Below are 21293 nucleotides of genomic sequence, written 5' to 3'. Positions count from 1 at the left end.
GTTGGGGATTCTACAGATTGTATTGTGCTTTTCTTCTTATTTATAGTGAAAAACTCTCTCTGCTTTTGCCCCGAGGATTAGGCTTAGCCGAACCTCGTTAAATCCTTGTGTTGATTTTTCTCTCTATTTGCTTTGTGTGTGATTGTGTGCTAGTTAACCCACGATATTCCGCAACAATAAACTTGATCCACCTTCTTCATATAATCTTCAATAAGTCGCATCTCCAAATCTCCACCGCAAAGTTTGTCTCAACGTGCGTAGCACTCCGGTCAAATTTCTCAGACAAAAATCATGATTATCGTCAAATACGTTGCGGCTAGATCTAAACCCGCTAAGAAAAATCTGTCTTGAACCTCGCTCTGATACCACTTGTTATGTCGAGGAAGAGACAAAACCGAAAATAAAGAAGATTTTAAAAAAAAATAAAGAAGATAAAGAGCACCAAATTTTAACGTGAAAAACCCTTCAAATTGAAGGTAAAAATCACGGGATCACAAAGATCCAAAAAGCTCCACTAAAAAACCAGGACAACACCTAACACATTATGTTATACAAAATATAGAAAAGGAAAGATGGTCAACCAAGGACATATATATCATTTCAAAAACAATTATTGTATTGTTTGCATTTCTTAAATGCCTATGTTTGTCCTCCTTAATATACGTGGACCCCACATTTCCTTGACCACATCACTCCTTTAAAAGTATAAATGTACTATTGATTAGACTACTTTTGCATAGAGTTACTCCATGCAAATACTCATTTTGAATATTTTTTCTCATTTGATAAATTGTTAATTTTTGTTTTAGTCAACTAAAAGTTTTCACAGAAAAAGTAAATTTAATTTTAAATAATAAAGCAACAAAAAGAAATATAGATAAATATTTATAATATTTTCATATTTACGCATACTATTTTAACACAATTTAAAAAATAAAATTAAAAGGTTTTCATGTATTCACACTATTTGAAGGCGATTTCAAACCTAAAAGTTTTATATTCAAAAGTAATTTTAAAAACTATAGTTTGGTAAACCTTAAAAGTTAATTTAAGTGATGATATTTGTTTATCTGTTCTAGGAGATTATCTCTTATGTACTTAATTGATGTGAAATTTTGATTTATATGGTTTGAACTCCATTCTTCCATGATAAGTTTTCAACAATCTATAAATTGTCTTAAAATATTTTATATTATTTCATTATAAATATTAACATATGATAAATCTATAGAAAAAATAAAAATATTTCTCTTATATCCATAATTAAGAAAAAATAAAATCACTATAATTTGTATAGACTTATATCAAATATTTATCTTATCACCAGTAACATCATTTTAAACAAGTTATAATAAAATATAATTTGAACTACTATATTGAATTACTACAATTTGTATAATGTTAATATTTCTTTAGTACAGTTGGTTCTCTTTGTTTGAAGTAGTAAATTACCTCTTTAGGGATGCAAGTCCCTTTGGAAGTTCTCTTTGTTGACTGTACTAAAAATTTCTCTTGATTTTGTTGTATATAAGACATAAAGTAAAATCATAAGTTTTTTTTTAAACTTTTCTCGTACTGTAAAGAATGATTTTGTTCGTTTTAACTTTCATTAGGTAGCTGATTGTTCCCACTATTGAAACACTTGCAAGACCAAATTGGATGTATTCAAAATTAGTTTACAAATAGATCGGTAAGTTTTTTTATTGTAGAAAAATTGTTAATATAAATTACACTTGTATCTTTAATGTATTATCTTGTTAAAAATTCTAATATAGTGGGAAAATAATACCATTCAATCACTTTTACAATTTGATGTTAAAATGAGTATTATAGCACATAGTCTTTTTATGTTAATAATTGGAGCAACTTATGCAGGTTATAATTTATAGTTCAATTTTTTGTAAATTATTAAAATGAATTAATTGTAAATTGTGATCCCCAATATCATTCTCTTCAGTTATTAAATGAATATAACAATGATCGACTTATTTATCAAAAAATTAATTGAGCACCGACAGACAACAATTTTAAGATTACAATGTTGGGCCCGTATACGGGCCTTTCCTCATCTAGTTATGTTATACAAAAAGAAAATCTTCCATGAAAAGTTGCCCACCAAATGGTAACCGGTAATAGAATAAATCAACATGATCCTTGTCTTTTCTTTCAGTCTAGTTTTGGTTCCTCTTATTTCTCGAACTGTTAGGCACATAACTAAAATAGAAAAATGCTTACTTCAGAAATAGACATAGGAAAACGTATGCTTTAGCTTTATTAGACCAAACATTCTAATTAACCTGATTACTGTATATTATTCATAAGATTCTCTTAATTTTTTTTTTAAGAGTGAGCAATTTCTATATAACCATTAAACGATTTTCTTATAATGATAAGTAATTTGATTAAAGAATTATAGTACTATCAAGTTTCGCCTTTGAGACATAGGTATAACCGTATAATAATACTTGCTCGTGTGCATGGCTAGAAGTGTGAATGAAGCAGAATGTTTAGATATTTGATCAGTAAGATCAATTAAAGATAATAGAAAAGGGTGCGGCACCTAGAATATTTTAAACCATTTCTAACATATCTCTCTACCCAAGCTTACTTAAGTGAAAGCAACGTAACAGTAAAAATCAATCCCAATTTTTATTTAAGTGGGCATAAAGTTTTTAAAAAATATACTTTTAAAATCCGTGGTCTAAATCTGTCTAGTTATAAATTATTTCGCCTAAAATGAAAAATTTAGAGTTACATTGTTTCTAAAAAAGTATCATTCGTTTTTTACAAACAAAAAAGAGAAAAATAGGAGTATTACATAAATGGGGAAGGAGTAAATAACTTTGATATGTGTCAGCATCAATACAGCTTGATCAAATAAAGACAGCTTAATCTAAACCCTTCAATTTCTCCCAGCTCCATTTGAAAGAGAAACAACTCCTAAATCACTCTTCTTTTGCACCTTCTTCGATAATAATATTCCCCAAGTGATCTTTTTTCTTAGTTTTTCAATTACGTAATATACATATTATTGAAGTATGTGACCATCTCATTTTAAAGTGGTAAGCTGTTAGAGAGAACACATTTTATTTACTTAATAATTATATCTCCAGCACGCCCCCTCTGTCCGCGGTGGGACGGTGAGACTCGAACCCAGGATATTTACCTGCTCTGATACTATGTTACAGTGTGTGGCCATCTCATGTAAAATGTTAAGCTGTTAGAAAGAACATATTTTTATTTACTTAATTATGTCTCCGACGGGTATTTAATTCAGGACTGTAACACTATAAATTGTCCACCACTTCGCGTCTCCTCTTCTTATCTTCACATTTGTTTTACAAATTCCAATCCACCCCTCCAAGAAAACTACTTCTCCTCTCCTCTCTTCTCCTCCCACTGAAGTTTATACCTTTCAGCAGCTTTTCTCTGCAAATTTTTGTGGTTTATAAAAGCAACATTAATGGAATGCTTAAACATTGACAAAATGGTTTGTGCACTTTCCTTACCTTTAATTTCCATTACTAAACTTTCCCATTCATTTCCTTTTATGCACATCTTAATTCTCCATTCTTCAAGTGCATGCATGAACATTCTGGTCTTTCTTCTCCTCTTTTCTTTTTTGTAATATGGTTTAATCTGGCTTTCCTTTTTTCCTTTTTTTTTTCTTAATGATGATGCAGTCTTTTTCGTAAAAGTTATGTATGTTCTGTGCATTTTAATACTCCAATATAAAGGAGTTTTACATTATCACTTTGCTTAAATTGAATTACAACAAGTAAATTTTTCATATCAAATTTGATCTGATAGACTGGAAAATTAACCTGTTATAGTCAGTTAAATTGCATAGATGATATTTTATACTGTATGTAACTTAACACTATTTTTGTATTATGGCATCCAAAAACCAGAATCTTAAAATCTTAAGGTTCACATATCATCATTTCATTTCTTACTATCGACGACAGAGCCAGCTTTACCATGATCTGGATGTTTTTTCTTATAAAATTAAAAATTATACCTCAAGCTGCTCAATGTTGATTAATGGGTTAGAAGTGGTCTTCTTTTCATTCTTTTCTTTTTCGTGATCACTCTCTATTTTTTACCTCATTTCATTAAGAAATTAGGAAATGTTCTAGCTTCTCAAAAAAGAGAAGAACATTGAATTAACTCTTGATAGTTTTCCGGGGGTGACCCTCCATAAAGCAAGTAAAGCAACCGCTTTAGGTCATATATTTGTGAGGCCTTATTTTTAGACTATTTATAAGTTTTAAAAAGAGTTCTGTAAGGTGAAAAAGTTTGATTTCTTTCTTTAACAAATATAGAGAAGAAGGATTTGCAACTGCTATGATTTCTACCAAGGTAGTTGCACTTGAAATGAATATCGAACCTGAATTTCGTAAGAAACGTGTGATATATAGAAAGTAACAATATGATTTGAAGTTGATAATGAAATCTCAAAATCTTTCGAAGAGTCCTTTAGAGTTGATTACTTTTATACATAACAGACAAGGATATTTTTTCACTTCAAAATAGATTTGAACAATTAGAAGGATATGAAAATATTTTTGGTTTTCTATTTGGCAATAAAAACTAGGATCCCTAGATTTTGTAAATTTAAAAAAATACTGCCTTAACCTTGAATGTTCCTTAAAGCATAATAATCAATTCGATATTGATGGTTTAGATTTATTTTCTGAATTAAAATTATTAAGGAAATAGTACATTTAGAAGATAACAGTTTAATTGATACACTTAATCAAATAAAAAGATTTAATTTTTTTTCAAATGCCTAAATTTCTTATGAAATAATGTTCATAACTCATGATACCGTTGCTTTAGCGGAAATAAGTTTTCAAAATTTAAATTGATAAAATCTTACCTAAGAACAACAATGTCACCACTCACAAGAAAAGTTAAATGGATTAGCTATATTGTCAATTGAGAACTACTTATTAGGAGTTATTGATAATAAGAAAACTATTAATAATTTTGTATCTAAGAAAAGCTAAAAAGATAGACTTCAAATAAATAATAATAATAATAATAAAAAAAAATTAAAAAGTCAAGGCTCCTCATAAAGTTTGGTCTTAGGCCACAAAATTCGCCGAGCCACCCCTGTAGTTTCCGAATTTTGACTTACTACAAAATAATGGACTATATCTATTTTTTTTTTCTTCAAAATGTTCACGTATTAGATCTTCAGGTTATATGCATGTGCTACCTTTCTTTGTTTGTTTTCCATTGTTTACCTTTCATTTTATCTTCATTGATCACCAGAATAACACTTTTTTGTTTGGTTTCCTTTTCTTTTCCAATCACTACATGGTATACACATTACAAAAACTTTAAAGGATTTTTACGCTATGAGAGTATCTTAATTTGTTATAGCACTAATTTACCTTATTTGAGGCTATTAAATACTCCATAGTGTTTGTTATTGTTAAGTGATTTGATATTGTAAAAACCTCTTTTTTGCAGTCAATGAAAGAAGTAAGAATCATAAAAATTTAAATCACGGGAGTATTGTCAGAGCTTGCCGTGTAGGCTTCTATTTTAAATTGAATACGAATATTAGATGTGTAAGTTCATGCAAAATTAACGTGCAGTAGTGCTATAATAGCAAATTGATAGCATAGAAATGCCACGGCTTCAAATTAATATATACATTCTGATAATAAGAGAAGCCAATCACGTCAAGTAATATTAATGACTCAGAAAGAGATCTTCAACTATAAAAGACTACTCCATTGATTATTGCAAATGTGCATTATTTCCTGTTGCAGACAAGATGTAATTATTTTACGTTTAACGTGTAAAAAGAACAGAGATCACGTCACGTACCTACCTCAACATACACGGGTTGTCCCTTTCATGGGATTAAGGAGAAAGCTACCCAAAGAAAACATAGGAGAAGTAAAATTAATGTTTGTGCTAAGAAAAGAAATATTTATGTCTTGAAAACAAAAGAAAATACATTATTATTTTTTGTTTACTTTAATTTTGTCTCTTTTCGTTGTACGATTTCTTCTTTTTAAATTCCTTTAAGTTATTTATGATATTTTTTTCAAGTAAAAATGATATTTGAAAATTAGAATTGTGTTTGGACATGAATACAATTTGGAACCGTTTTTGAATTTTGTAACTTCAAGTGAAATTTGAAATTTTCATTGCCAAACACTTATTCGAAAAAAAATTCATTTTTTCCGAAAAAGTGAATTTTTTTTATGGTCAAACAGGCCCTTAGGTATAAGTATGGTGATGAACAAAATGTAGTAAATGATAACGGGGAAATTACAATGACACTGCAATAATATTCTTTCTAATGTAGATACACAAATTAGCTTGAGTTGTGCTGGGCACTGTCCTAAAAACTATTTCAACAGTGTGAAATATTTTCCCATGATTAAACAAGCTTACCTCTATTTTATTTAGAAGATACAGGAATCAGCAAAATATTTATATTACAATAATCCAACAAGATTGAAAAGAGAATAAGGACAAAGAAAATTTAAAAATAAAATTAGAAATAATAGAAGTTAGGTGAGAAAGAGAAGAAAGCTAAGTAGAAAGAACTTTTTGTTTCTGATGATGGAAAACTGTGTAGCCAATGGTGGCCATTTATAGTTCTAATTGCATGAAACTTGGTTTTTGCACGGCAAAAATATGAATTTACCTTTTTATACTTCTTTTGCCACGGCTTCTAGAAGGGCTACGACATTTGTCCGAAGGGCTTTAAAATATTGCCACACAAAACAAACCATACTGATTAACTAAGATTAAGTCATAAATTAAAGTGAGAACGTTTATTCATGGAATAGGCGCAAACACCCAATGAGGATAAGTTACCTTGAACATGACTTTCTGACACACGACGACTCTTAACTATTAGAAATTTTCGGATTAATAGATAGTGTTCCTTGTTTTCTTTTAGCAGGGTCAGAGGGAGGAGAAGCTAGGGAATACAGAGGAAGAATTAACTCTTGATGGAACTGTGGATAAGCATGGTCATCCTGCTGTGCGTGCCACGACTGGAAGATGGTTTGCTGGTGTCCTATTACTTGGTAAATCTATTTAAATTCTGTCAACTTACAGATTTCTTCTTTTACATAATCATGTCAAAATGATTTATAACAACTATATTGATAGTATAAAATCGTTCGGCTACATTTCTGTGAATATGTTACTTAATGTATCAACTTATTTTGATTTTGGATGAATATATAGTGAATCAAGGTTTAGCTACACTAGCATTCTTTGGAGTTGGAGTGAATCTAGTCCTATTTCTTACTAGAGTTATGGGGCAAGATAATGCTGAAGCAGCCAACAATGTCAGCAAATGGACAGGGACTGTTTACATCTTCTCCCTTTTGGGAGCTTTCTTAAGTGATTCCTATTGGGGTAGATACAAGACTTGTGCCATCTTCCAAGCCATTTTCGTTGCTGTAAGTTATTCTACATGTCAATTTTCTCGTTTCACAATTCATATATATATGCTATGTTGCTCTGATTCTCCGAAAATATCGATGGGTGCGTGTCGGATCCTCCAAAAATAGTGTATTTTTGGAGGATCCAACATGGGTGCGGCAGCTGTTTTGGAGAGTCCACGCAACATAGCATATATGTCAAAATATACCGATAGTGTAAACAGAAGACTTTTACATTATTAGCTAGTAGTAGTATTAACCATTGCGGTTACCTACCTCATTTTCCAGGCTACTAATCCGACTTATTATTGATAATTACATGTAGGTATATAAAAATGTAAAATTCTTTCTCAATGTATAAAAATTAAACTCGTGTTGAGATATTTGTCTTTTGCAGGGACTAGTATCATTATCATTAACTTCATATATTTTCTTGATCAAGCCTAATGGTTGCGGAGATGAAAAAATGCCTTGTCGATCCCATTCGACTGTCCATACTGTGCTCTTCTATATGTCCATTTACTTAATTGCTCTCGGCAATGGAGGGTATCAACCTACCATTGCAACATTTGGAGCAGATCAATTTGATGAAGATCATCCTCAAGAAAGTCACTCAAAGGTGTCTTTCTTTAGCTATTTCTACTTAGCATTGAATCTTGGATCTTTGTTTTCAAACACTATCTTAGTCTATTTTGAGGATAAGGGAATGTGGACACTTGGTTTTTGGGCATCAGCTTGCTCAGCTATTCTGGCACTAGTTCTTTTTCTTATTGGGACGCCTAGGTACAGACACCGAAAACCTACAGGAAACCCCATTTCAAGATTTTGTCAAGTGGTTGTAGCTGCAATTAGAAAATGGAAGATAGAGCAACCGTCAAATGGATATGAGCTATATGAAGGTGATGGAAGAGATCTTGCTGATAATGGCAGTCGAAACATACTGCATACAAAGGAATTTAAGTAAGTTATTCTTATGAAATTTAAACCTTATTGTAAGATTATTTTAGTCTTAGATTTATTAACTAAATGAGAGGAGTGCAAATAGCGCCTAGATGGAGCAATTTTTGCTACATCTTAGCACCTCGAACCCCCTTCACCAGTGGCCGAAGCCACATTGGTTCAAGGGTGGTCAATTAAATCTCCTTAATTTGCCGGACAATTAAATTTCACAATGGTGCAATTTTTGGTATATTATATATATACACACACACATCCGATTATTCCCCCCATTCTGATCCTGCCATGGTTCCCAAATTGCTTGTTGTTTGTTTACATATATAAGTGTACGTGGATATAATTATAGCATGTTTTTTTTTGGTAACAGATTTTTGAACAAAGCTGCTATAATCACATCAAAGGAGAGATTTGATAATCCGTGGCGCCTTTGTCCAGTGACTCAAGTGGAAGAAGTGAAATGCATTCTAAGACTATTTCCAATTTGGCTTTGTACAATACTTTACTCTGTTGTCTTCACTCAAATGGCCTCTTTATTCGTGGAACAAGGCGATGCCATGAAAACAAAACTGTCACGCTTTCACATCCCTCCTGCAAGCATGTCAAGCTTCGATATCCTTAGTGTTGCAGCATTCATTTTCATCTACAGGCGAGTTCTTGACCCCTTCGTTGCCAGTCTAAAGAAGTCTTCTCAAAGAGGACTAACCGAGCTCCAACGAATGGGAGTTGGTCTTATTATTGCTATAATGGCAATGGTAGCAGCTGGAATAGTGGAGCATTTCAGGTTAAAATATGCCAACATAGATTGTCCTCATTGCACCAACTCAAGTTCTTTAAGTATTTTGTGGCAAGTCCCACAATATGTACTAATAGGAGCATCAGAGGTTTTCATGTATGTTGGACAATTGGAGTTTTTCAATGGACAAGCACCAGATGGATTAAAAAGCTTTGGAAGTGCACTTTGCATGACTTCTATTTCACTAGGGAACTATGTCAGTAGCTTGCTGGTTTCCATAGTTATGAGAATTTCGACTACCGATAATATGCCTGGTTGGATACCTGGAAACCTCAACAAGGGTCATTTGGATAGATTCTACTTCCTCTTAGCAGCATTGACAGCAGCTGATTTTCTGGTATACCTCATTTGTGCTAAGTGGTACAAGTACATTGAGTTTGAGGAAAGAAGTATTAGAAAGCAAGATGAAGAAAAGCAAGGTGATTTGAGATTCTAGGCTTGCAAATTCTTGAAAATTGATAAAAAACAAAATTCTCATCTCCATCACCCAATGTTAGCAGGCTGGTTGGCTTTACAAATGAAGGATTCATTGGTGCTAGCTACTTATGGTTGGTTGAGGAAAGTCATATCAATAAGAGTGTAAAACCTGTTTACATTGTTAGTGTATACTCTATTAGTTAATCGTAACTAGACTTAAAAGATCTTTCATTTGATGGGTAGCAATCTACATCACCCCTTAAAGATTGTGAGTTATGTTCATTTAAAGTTAGGTCTTATGCGTTGGACACATTTTACTCCTAAATAGTATACACATTTTACTCAGCTTCGATCATATCAACTTCATGTATTGGTCTTACAGTTCTACAATACATATATCCGAGGACTGTTGGGACTTCTCTGTATATACACCCTGCTGTATTCTAAATGAAAAATCGAGCCTAAGGACCGTTTGTGTAAATATATTATCAAAACACAAAAGCAAGTCTTTTGATCGCCCTCCTAATATACTGTGTATACAATATGTTAGGACTGCTCTGTATATCCACCCTGCTGTATTCTGAATGAAACATCGAGCCTAAGGATCGTCTGTGTAAATTTGTTATCAAAACACAAAGCAAGTCTTTTTTTATCACCCTACTAACATAATATGTGTATATAATAAACTGACAGAATCTGATCTTTTATACTTCAATGTCACACAAGAGGAGAGAGTGGTTTGTATGGTGTTCAATTTTCGCGTGCACAGATTATAGAAGGACCTGCTTCTTCTTTATGTTCCTTATACTACAATTACGGAAATAATAAATGCGGAAAGTAAAGAACACAAAGTATTTTTACGTGAAAAACACCCGGCTCAAAAGGTGAAAAAATCCACGACCTACTACTCAGTAGGATTTCCCCAACACTTCACTAAATTACTGAGACAAAACAACATTTATAAAAACTTTTTTGTAAACCTAAGGATTATCTCTAATCCCGTTGTGGCAACCATCCTTTGGGACATAGTCAGGCTCCGCCAAATGCTACAACGGTGGAGGAAGATGGCCGCTACTGCTGCCCGTCGCCGTGTCCCGACCGATGTACCTTCGGGACAAGTAGCAGTCACAGTTGGTGCCAATTGCAAGAGATTTGTAGTCCGTGCCACTTACTTGAACCACCCAATATTCAAGAAACTGTTGTCACAGGCAGAGGAAGAGTTTGGTTTTACTAACTCTGGCCTTTTAGCTATTCCTTGTGATGAATCTTTGTTTGAAGAGTTGCTCCGTTACTTGGCTCGATTCGACTCCGTTAACATTAATATGTCACGGTTCATGAAATTTGAAGATTTTCAAAGATATTGTCACATGGATATCCGAAGCAACCTTGATTTTTGGGGTGATTTTAGACCCCTTTTGCATTAGCAGGAGACACTTCGAGCAAAAGACGGATCAAGATTTTAAGTTAGTGAATACAGATTGTGAGAATAGGTACAGTTTTAGTATAAATATACATATTTTCCCGAAAATCTCTCAATTATATATGTTAAGTACAAGTTGAGCACAAGTGGATGTGCCCAGACGGCCAAACCTACTACTTAAATTCTGTTCCGAGAATGGGATTGGAGATGGCAAGAAGGTGGACGAGTTGATTCGCCGTAGAGTCGTCCCAGGTTTTGAATCGGAGTGAAAAACCAAGAACAGAGAGACTGTAGAAATGGCAAAGTTTTGTGCAGAAAAGCAGCGAGGAAAGAGACAAGAAATGATTAATGTGTTCAATTGTTTTGTACTTAATTTTTTTAAACTAAAGATTGATCATTGCTGATAGAATAGTGGAAATTGCAGAAAAATTAAGCATGTTTGTCCATTATCTATTGTACATTATAAATATACATGGTTTTGAATGATAAATGGATTATGATACAATGGCATTTTTGACAAGGATATTATTGTAATTAGTGTTGTATGCATATGTTGTAGTTAGTTTCATTGACAATTTCTTGTATCTTAATATAAATGAGAGTACTTCAGCTTCTTAAACTCAAGCAGGCCTTTTGTAAACTATTTTGTATTTTAAAATTCAACCTGGTATCAAGAGCACATGGCTTCCCAAACTTCTTCTTCCACTCAAACTTCTCCTCCAAATCAGACGATCTCCACTCAATCCTCTTTGGGTCTTCCAAATCCTCCTCCAACTATTTCTAATATTAAAGGTTTTGTACCTATTGAGTTGACATATCTTAATTATCTTACATGGAAAAAGGTTTTTCTTACCGTTCTAAAAAGTCACAACCTTCTTTCTTTGGTTGATGGCTCTATTCCATGTCCAGCATCAACCCATGATGAGTATCGACTATGGATTCAATGTGATACTATAACACTCAGTTGGATTAATGCCATTCTTTCACCTCCAGTTCTTGATTCTCTTCTTAACTATGTTTGTGAAACTTCCAAAGAGGCGTGGAATGTTCTTGCTTCTCTCTACCTTGATCAGGTTTCATCCTCGTCAATTCATCTGAAATCAAAATTTTAGAATTTTAAGAAAGGCTCACTTTCCATGGAGGATTATCTTCAACAACTCCACTCTCTTGCTTGTTCACTTAGAGCGGTTGGAAAACCAGTTTCTGATGATGATTTAGTAACCCAAGCATTGCAAGGACTTCCATCTTCCTATCGAACTTTTGTCTCTGGACTAAATGCTACAGGAACTCTCCCAACTTTTCTAGCATTGCGTCCATTACTTCTCACTGAAGAAGCACATATTAATGCAACAAACAATGATGATCCCACTTCTCACACTGCCTTACTTGCTTCCACTCCAACACAACTAATTTCTCAACCCCATTCTTCTACTTTATCTCATACTAATACATATTCAAAAGTATCATACATGGACGTGGTCGTGGTAGATCTAACAAAGGCAGGGGTCGAGGTCAATACTCTACTCGCTCTAATTTCTCAAATCAATGGGCTGGTTTTCAACACAATTTTCGTCCTTCCTCTCCAGGTGATGGAGTTCTTGGTCGACCTCCCTTCACGTCGACTAAACAATGTCAAATCTGTTTTCACTTTAGACATGTGTTGTTTAACTGATGAATAACTGAGTACGTACTAACGTGCTCGCCGTTGTGGGAGTACTCATAATGCCAGCAACCCACGTGAAACCTATGGGCTCTTTGTATTTTGTCTTTTGTTCAATCTTCTTTAAGATTAGATGTATTATACATTTTTTATTTTTATTTTCATCCATAAAACTAAAAATAAAAATAAAACGCGAAATGCAGTAATTAAACTCCTGCACACTTTGTCCATAGCCTAGTGTGCCTCTACCAAGAGTCATACTATTGACTACCTCCTTAACGGGGAAAAAAACGATATACACAATGTTCATCCAAATTGATGGCTATATGTCATGTGATCACTTTAAATACAGTTCTATCACTTAGCTACATTATACAGAGTCCGATCCAAGATTTAAATCTTAAGCTCAACCACAAAAAGATAGAATAAGAGGAGGTTGCAAGGAAGACTATTGTATCATTCCTTTTTTATTATGGAGGAAAGTTGTAACGGTTGAGAAATTAAAGAAGGTTGTTATCTCCTTCCTTTGCCAAGTCAAAAAACGGATTTCTTTTGGTTTTGAAACTGATATTTTCTCTTGCCAAGTCAAAAAACGAATTTCTTTTGGTTTTTAAACTGATATTTTGTCTCTTCCGTTATTCATTATGTTGAGATAGGCTGAACTAATATGGGGCCAGGCCCAATTCTTATTTATATGTTGTATAATAGTTTAGGCCCAGTCCAGTTAGTTAGTTAGTGATCCACTTCTATTTTTCTATTGGGTCATGTATATATAGTCAGTAGACCCGATTTTGTAAAGAACGGATTAGATATTTTCATTTTGTTCTGTTCATTGAATAACAAGGAGTTCTCGACCTTCTCTCTATTTTTCTCTAAGTTCAGTTTCTTCTTCATCATTGAATCTGAAGAGATAATAAATATTAACATGGTATCAGAGCATAGATCTGTGTTCTCCTAGTCTCATGCTTCCGTCCGACTATACCCTCGCCGATTTTCGTTGAGTTTTTCGAATTGTGATAGTGTTCGTCGATTCTGCGATAATTTTTGGTTAGTTCTTCGGCATTCGATGGGTTTTCTTCACGAGATGGCATTTTCTGAGTTTGAATTTGAAGATTTGGTCGAGATTCTTCAATTTTTGACAGTTTGTTCGAGCTAAGGATTTGAGCTAGGGTTTTTCTCACTTTGATTTTTCCTTATTTCTGAAGGCCGTTCTCTTTCCGGTTGCGAAAGAGGCTGGTATATCTACTCCATTATCTTCTATTCCGGCAATATAGTTGTAGACATTCTTACTAATTTTTAGATATTTTTTTTACAAATATGACAAATGGTAATCCCGATCCTGTTAAAACCACTGCATCTGCTTCTAGTTCTCGCACTATTTTTCATGAAGACGATTATACTCATCCCTGTCACCCCTTGTATGTTCACCCTTCTGATGTGTTGGGTACTTCTCTGGTCTCCACTCCTTTTGATGGTACATGCTATGGTAGCTGGAGACGTACTGTGTTAGTCGCCTTGTCTATTAGAAATAAAACTGCTTTTATAATTGGTACTACTGGGAGACCTCCTGATGGGTCACCCTTAGCTAGACAATGGCAAAGGTGCAATGATCTTGTAATATCCTGGCTGGTAAACTCGTTGTCTAAGGATATTGCTAGGAGTGTAGAATACTCTGAATTTGCTAAAGATATATGGAATGAACTAGAAGAAAGATATGGTAAAGCTAATGGGGCCAGGGTCTTTGAATTAAAGAAGGAACTGGCCCATATCTCTCAAGGATCTCTTGATATAGCCTCCTATTTCAATAAGATAAAACAATTATGGGATGAAATTGCTTCCATCTCAGCTGGTAGGGCAAGAGTTTGTACTTGTGGAGCCAAATCAGCTGAGGATGAGGAACAAAGAGCTTATCAGTTCCTCATGGGTCTTAATGAGACTTATGTTCAAACCAGGAGTAACATCTTAATGATGAAGCCTCTTCCTTCTGTTGGGACAGTATACAGTATTCTTTTGTCTGATGAAAAGCAGAGGCAGGTATCTGCTGGGACTCAGTTTCCCTCTAATTCTGCTTCCTTCATTGCTGGTGTGCTGAATCCTACACCAAATCACAATCTTGGTCTGTCAAAGCCTACTTACCCCTCCAAGGTTTCTTTTAAGTCTACTAGGTCTTCTGGAGTGTGCAAATATTGCAAAAAACCTGGTCACAGCATTGACAGGTGCTATAAATTGTATGGATTTCCACCTAATTTCAGACCTACAAAGAATTTGGGGCCTAAAAGATCAGCTGCTCATGTTGAGCTTGACCCCAACACAATGTCTGGTATTCCCACTATGGAGTGTGGTGCTGCTATGTCTCAGTCTCAATGTCAATCTTCCTCTGCAGTACCTGGCCTTACCAAGGACCAATATTCCCAACTGATGATGTTACTTCAGCAGCAGACCCAAATCACTGCTTCCCCTCCTGATTCCAACCTCATAGGGTCTGCCAACTTTGCTGGTATGTTGCCCACCCAAAAGGGAGTGTCTTATGGAGCTTGTATGATGAGTAGAGTAGATGGAATAATTTGGAAAATAGATTCAGGAGCATCTGATCATATGACCTCCAATAAAAATTTGCTTTTCAATATACAAACTTTACCTGTTCCTTACCTAGTTTCTCTTCCCAATGGCTATAAAGTCAAAGTTACTAGTATTGGCTCTGTAGTCTTATTTCCTGATCTTACTCTTCACAATGTTATTTATATTCCTAGCTTCCAATATAACCTCATTAGTGTTCATAAGTTGTTATGTCATGATGTTGATATTGTACAGTTTACCAAGGCTGCTTGCACTCTACAGGGCCCTTCACTGAAGAAGCCAGTGGTGCTTGGTAGGCTGGACAATGGGCTTTACAAACTCTTTCAACAATCCATTTCTGCTGGGCAACAGTGTTCTACTTTACTTTCTTCTTCTCTTAATGCTTTTGGTTATGCTTCTTGTTCTTCTTCTGCAACTAGTGATGCATCTCTTGTAAATACCATTGATGTACCTAATAAAGTCAACAATGCTGATGTTGCTTGGCACCTATAGACTTGGACATGTTCCTTTTTCTAAGATGAGGCATATGAATAATATTGGCTGTATTTTTTCTTCTAAACAGTCCTTTACTTGTCTTGTATGTCCTTTGGCAAGACAAACAAGGTTGCCTTTCCATGATAGTTCTATACAAACTACCAAACCATTCCAGTTAATTCACATAGATACCTGGGGTCCATATTCTATACCTACCTACACTGGTTCTAGGTATTTTCTAACCATTGTTGATGACTACACTAGAGCTACTTGGACACATTTGATGGGTGCCAAGAGCAATGCTTTTGATCTTCTCAAAGCCTTTATTGCAATGGTTGAAATCCGGTTTAAATCTGTAATCCAAACAGTTAGAAGTGACAATGCCCTTGAGTTGGGTTCCAGTATTGCAGGTTCTACATATTTCTCCAGTAAGGGAATTATTTACCAAACCTCCTGTCCACACACTCCACAGCAGAATGGAGTGGTGGAGAGAAAGCACAGACATTTACTTGAGACAGCTAGAGCCCTTCTCTTTCAATCTCATCTTCCTATTCATTTCTGGGGAGATTGCATTCTTACTGCCACATACTTAGTTAATAGATTGCCTTTCACTTTACTCCTTGGGAAAACACCTTATGAAATCTTGTTTGGGTCTGTACCTGTATATTCTCATCTTAGAGCTTTTGGATGTCTTTGTTACTCTACTGATACCAAACCCCACAAAAACAAATTTCATCCTAGATCCATTCCTTGTATTTTTATAGGATATCCCTTTGCCAAGAAAGGATACAAACTATATAATATAAGCACTAAAACAGTCTTCATCTCAATGGATGTTGTTTTTAAGGAGCACATTTTTCCTTTCCTTGGGTCATCTCTTGGTTTCTCTGATGTTCATTCTCCTTTGTCTCAAGACACTTTTGATTCTTTTCCTATATCTTCTCCTCCTTCCTTTCCATCTCCTTCCAATTCCTCCCCTGTTCTTTCTCCTCCTTCTCATTCTGATCCACCTTCATCTTCCTCCAATTCTCCTATTTCTCCTCCTCCTGTTTCTGATATTCCTTTGAGAAGATCTTCCAGACCTCATAACCCTCCTAATTACCTTAAAGACTTTGTTTGTCATTCCTCTTCTCTCATTCTTCCACCCAGTCATGATGCTCCTGCTATTACTCAACTTCATATTTCTGAACCTCACTCCTACTCCCAGGCTGCAACTGTCCCTGAGTGGCAGGATGCTATGAGGAAGGATTTTGAGGCTTTGGAAGCTAACAAAACTTGGGAGATTGTTCAGCTGCCCCATGGCAAAAAAACTATTGGCTGCAAGTGGGTTTATAAGGTAAAGTATAAAGCTGATGGGGATATAGAAAGGTATAAGGCTAGATTAGTTGTCAGGGGTGATACTCAGGTAGAGGGTGTTGATTTCCATGAGACATTCTCTCCTGTTGTCAAAATGTCTACAGTCAAAACTCTCATTGTTGTGGCTGTCAAGCTGGGTTGGCCTATGTTTCAACTTGATGTCAACAATGCATTTTTGCATGGTGATCTTGATGAGGAAGTTTTTATGAAACTTCCTCCTGGTCTATCTGTTGGGGATTCCTCTTCTTCTTCTTCTGTTCCTCTGGTCTGCATGCTTAGAAAGTCTCTATATGGGCTTAGACAGGCTTCCAGGCAGTGGTATGCCAAGTTATCTCAAGCCTTGCATTCTAGGGGATACACACACTCTCTCAATGATTATTCTTTATTCACTAGAGGTTCTGGGAAGTCCCTGGTCATTTTGGTTGTTTTTGTGGATGATATTATATTGACTGGCACTGATGAGTTTGAAATTGCTTCTCTTAAGGAGTTCTTGAATCTTCAGTTTAAAATCAAAGACCTTGGGTCTCTTAATTACTTTCTTGGGATTGAGGTACTTCACACATCTTCTGGGGTTCTCTTGCATCAGAAGAAATTTATACATGATCTGTTAGTTGACTTTAACTCTTCTGATTGCTCTGTTGTCACTTGTCCCCTTGAGTTAAATGTGAAGTTAAAAGCTAAAGAAGGGGATCCTCTCCCCAATCCTGAAACTTATAGAAGCCTCATTGGTAAGCTCAATTTTCTCACTCACACCAGACCTGACTTAAGCTTTGCTGTGCAACATCTCGGTCAGTTCATGCAGCAGCCATGTTTCCTTTGCCGGTATCCTAAGATCGATCTCTTGACTAAGTCATTTCACACGTTGCACTGAGAACAAGGGACTAATCTCGTACCCTTGTCCACATATGAAGGCAGCCTTGCACTTATTGAGGTATCTCAAAGGTACTTCTGATTTTGGGCTATTCTTCTCCAACTCTCCTGATCTTTCTTTGCAAGCTTATTGTGATAGTGACTGGGGATCCTGCCCTGATAGCAGAAGTTCTGTTTTTGTTTTTTGTATTTTCCTTGGTGATAGTCCCATTGGATGGAAATCTAAGAAACAAGCAGTGGTCTCCCTCTCTTCAGCTGAGGCTGAATATCGATCTATGAGCAAAGTTGTGGCTGACATTACTTGGGTTTGTAGGCTCTTGTCTGATTTTGGGGTGTCTTTTGCTTCTCTTGTTCCACTATATTGTGACAGCATATCTGCCATTCACATTGCTCGTAATCCTATTTTTCATGAGCGGACCAAACACATTGAATTGGATTGCCACTTTGTTCGTTCAAAGCTCACTGAAGGCCTCATTAGTTTGTCTCACACTTCCAGTGCTTCTCAGTTAGTAGATGTCTTCACCAAACCTTTGTGTGGGCCCTCTCATCATCTACACATTCGCAAGTTGGAGTTTTATCACCCTCCAACTTGAGGGGGGCTGTTGAGATAGGCTGAATTAGTATGGGGCCAGGCCCAATTCTTATTTATATGTTGTATAATAGTTTAGGCCCAGTCCAGTTAGTTAGTTAGTGATCCACTTCTATTTTTCTATTGGGTCATGTATATATAGTCAGTAGACCTGGTTTTGTAAAGAACATATTAGATATTTTCATTTTGTTCTGTTCATTGAATAACAAGGAGTTCTCGAACCTTCTCTCTATTTTTTTCTAAGTTCAGTTTCTTTTTCATCATTGAATCTGAAGAGATAATGAATATTAACAATGGAGCTATAATTAAATTCTTAATTCTTAATGTTTTGTAATAAATGAGTTGTTATAAATACAACAATATATCTTATTATTAGACAAATGAAAGTAGTGAAAATGGTAAATAAAAAAAAAAGGAGAAAAAAAATAAATACAACCTTTATATAGATATATAGATATATGAGTAAAATCCAGTTTACCCCCTTAACCTTTAAGGCTTGGGAAACTATACCCCCTTCACATTTTGAATGGGAATGGCAACCCCCTTATAATCAAAAATCAGTTGGAAAAGAAAAACTATTATCACTAAAAATAAAAATTCAGAATAAACCCTCTTTTTGGAGGGAATAGTTTTGGCACTAGTACATTCCCAGTGATGAAGAAAATAATTCTGAAGATGACTTCGAATACTTCGCGGACGGTGATACTCTTAGCGACTCATTTGAAGTTATGACTTCGACTCATAAAAATAAACTTTTACAGAATAATCTCAACCCAGGAATTACAAGAGATATTGATGAGCCATATATTGGCCACACAATAATTAAAAATATCCATAATGACTCATATTATGGAAGATCTGATGGTCTATCTGAAGAAGGTGTTTGAAGTGATTCAGAGGACTTAAGTGGTGATGATGAGACAAAGTGTGATGCTCCTAATAAGGATATTGAATGGTTTAATAAAGTTACTGATATGAAAAATCCAATATTGTTCACAGGTTTGGGTTTTTCTTCAGTTCAACAATTTAGGAAGGCTCTTAGACAACATCCAATAAAGAATGGGTTTAAAGTTGGATTCGAAAAAAATGAAACTGATAGAGTCACTGCACATTGCAAAAGATGGTGTGGATGGAGAATTCATGCTAGCCATTGGAAAAAGACCACTGCGTTTCAGATTAAAACTCTTTATGGAATGCCCCACAGGTGCCCTAGGACATTCAAGAATAAAATTGTACTGGCCTCACAGGTAACAATAGGGTATTTTTCATACCATATGTTAATAATAGATGTTTTATCAATAATTTTCTACCCTAATTGTAACTTTTGGTTTTTAAGGTTCAACCACCTAGACCAAGTCAAATTGCTTCTTCAGCTACACAACTTGGAACATCTCAATTGCACAGGCAACCTACATCTTTTGGAGATGCTATTTTCTCAACTCAAGCGTCAGCAACTGGACGAGTTGTCCAAAATAGTGTAGGAAACTCATCTAGTGAGTGGGATAGCGTCCTTGACTTTGCATCAAGGATGTTCGTTGATTAATATTCCAAATTGTGATGGGTCATCTAATTTTCTCAATTTTGATTACAACTGAAGTTCTTTGGATCGCCCAATCAAGGCATATATGTGTTGGAACAATTGAATTTGCATGGTCATGATATTTTTTTGATATATTCAATGAGTGATTGAGTTTATTCCAACATGTTCATTGTTGTCCTTTAACAATTGCAGTTCTTTGGTACTTATATTTATTTAATGGTAGGGAATGGAAAATATTCCAATATGTTAATTTTTTTAAGTTACGAATGTACTAGCACCAAAACTATTCCCTCCAAAAAGAGGGTTTATTCTGAATTTTTATTTTTAGTGATAATAGTTTTTCTTTTCCAACTGATTGTTGATTATAAGGGGGTTGCCGTTCCCATTCAAAATATGAAGGGGGTATAGTTTCCCAAGCCTTAAAGGTTAAGGGGGTAAACTGAATTTTACTCTAGATATATAGAAGATTTGTGTCTAAAACTGACAGCTTTATTAATATTCCTACTATTAAAAAGCGGGAATTTGAGCTGCCTCCGGTTACAAAGAGAGCTGCATCCGGTTGCTATTTGGGTCATAAGGGTATTTATGTAATTACGGTGAAAGAGAGCAACACTATAGGTTAAAAGGGTTGATTACTGTAGCTCACCTACAAAATTTTGAACGTGTTGACCAATTGAACCTTGGTGATATGCATTCCCAATGAGGGCCCACTTTCCCACCGCAACCCCTTAACTCTTCACGTGTCCTCATTGTTGTTGGTGTCATTTTAGCTCATCACATTTACAACCATTAAATACGTACAGCAGCTTGTAAAACTTATTTTTGGAGGGCTGACAAATTAGCTTTTAAAGAAAAGTGTAAGAATAAAAATAACTACTCCTATTTCTTTCTGGAGCAACTAGCGGTAATGGGAGGGGATTGAGCTTACTATGAAGAGAATGAGTTTAGACTGGTTAAATGCAAAAAATAAATCCAACAAAAACAAACGACACTGGCTACACATGATTATTAAAAATATCTTATATTCAGCCGATTCAATTCATTTATCAAAAATTCCATAATTTTCTCTAAACACAAAAAGAAAAATCAACTGAATTCTTCAAAGAAACTCCTAAACGCTACGATTTATTTAATTAATAATAGTAATAATAAGTATTTGCTTTCTATTAAATAAAATTTGACAGGTGTTATTTGCAATACCTTTTCTAATAGA

At 34.8% G+C, this 21293-nt stretch overlaps 3 protein-coding genes across 5 annotated transcripts; all 3 read left to right on the top strand.

Moving 5' to 3' along the window:
* The first annotated feature begins 3319 nt into the window (after positions 1–3319).
* LOC109209519 (protein NRT1/ PTR FAMILY 7.3-like) lies at positions 3320–10011 on the top strand. Of its 3 annotated transcripts, none has more exons than XM_019372803.1 (5): positions 3320–3490; positions 6938–7064; positions 7228–7445; positions 7825–8387; positions 8752–10011. In XM_019372803.1, exons 1-5 carry the CDS (start codon positions 3464–3466, stop codon positions 9611–9613), a joined length of 1797 nt encoding a protein of 598 aa, XP_019228348.1. In that variant the 5' UTR covers positions 3320–3463; the 3' UTR covers positions 9614–10011. The 3 variants fall into 3 exon arrangements, with proteins under 3 accessions (XP_019228348.1, XP_019228349.1, XP_019228347.1); XM_019372804.1 differs by having other exon boundaries at positions 6935–7064; positions 7870–8387; XM_019372802.1 differs by having other exon boundaries at positions 6935–7064.
* A 647-nt stretch (positions 10012–10658) lies between these two features.
* Positions 10659–11018, top strand: LOC109209522 (auxin-induced protein X15-like). Its single transcript, XM_019372808.1, has one exon. It carries the CDS (start codon positions 10659–10661, stop codon positions 11016–11018), a length of 360 nt encoding a protein of 119 aa, XP_019228353.1.
* A 2973-nt stretch (positions 11019–13991) lies between these two features.
* On the top strand, positions 13992–15743 carry LOC109209521. The gene has a single exon (XM_019372806.1). The coding sequence runs from the start codon at positions 13992–13994 to the stop codon at positions 15741–15743; it is 1752 nt and encodes a 583-aa protein (XP_019228351.1).
* The last annotated feature ends 5550 nt before the right edge of the window (positions 15744–21293 follow it).

Source organism: Nicotiana attenuata, unplaced genomic scaffold, assembly GCF_001879085.1.
Source record: "Nicotiana attenuata strain UT unplaced genomic scaffold, NIATTr2, whole genome shotgun sequence".
Taxonomy (NCBI): Eukaryota; Viridiplantae; Streptophyta; class Magnoliopsida; order Solanales; family Solanaceae; genus Nicotiana; species Nicotiana attenuata.
The sequence above is the reverse complement of the archived record's forward strand: the minus strand, read 5'-3'. Positions and strand labels throughout refer to the sequence as shown.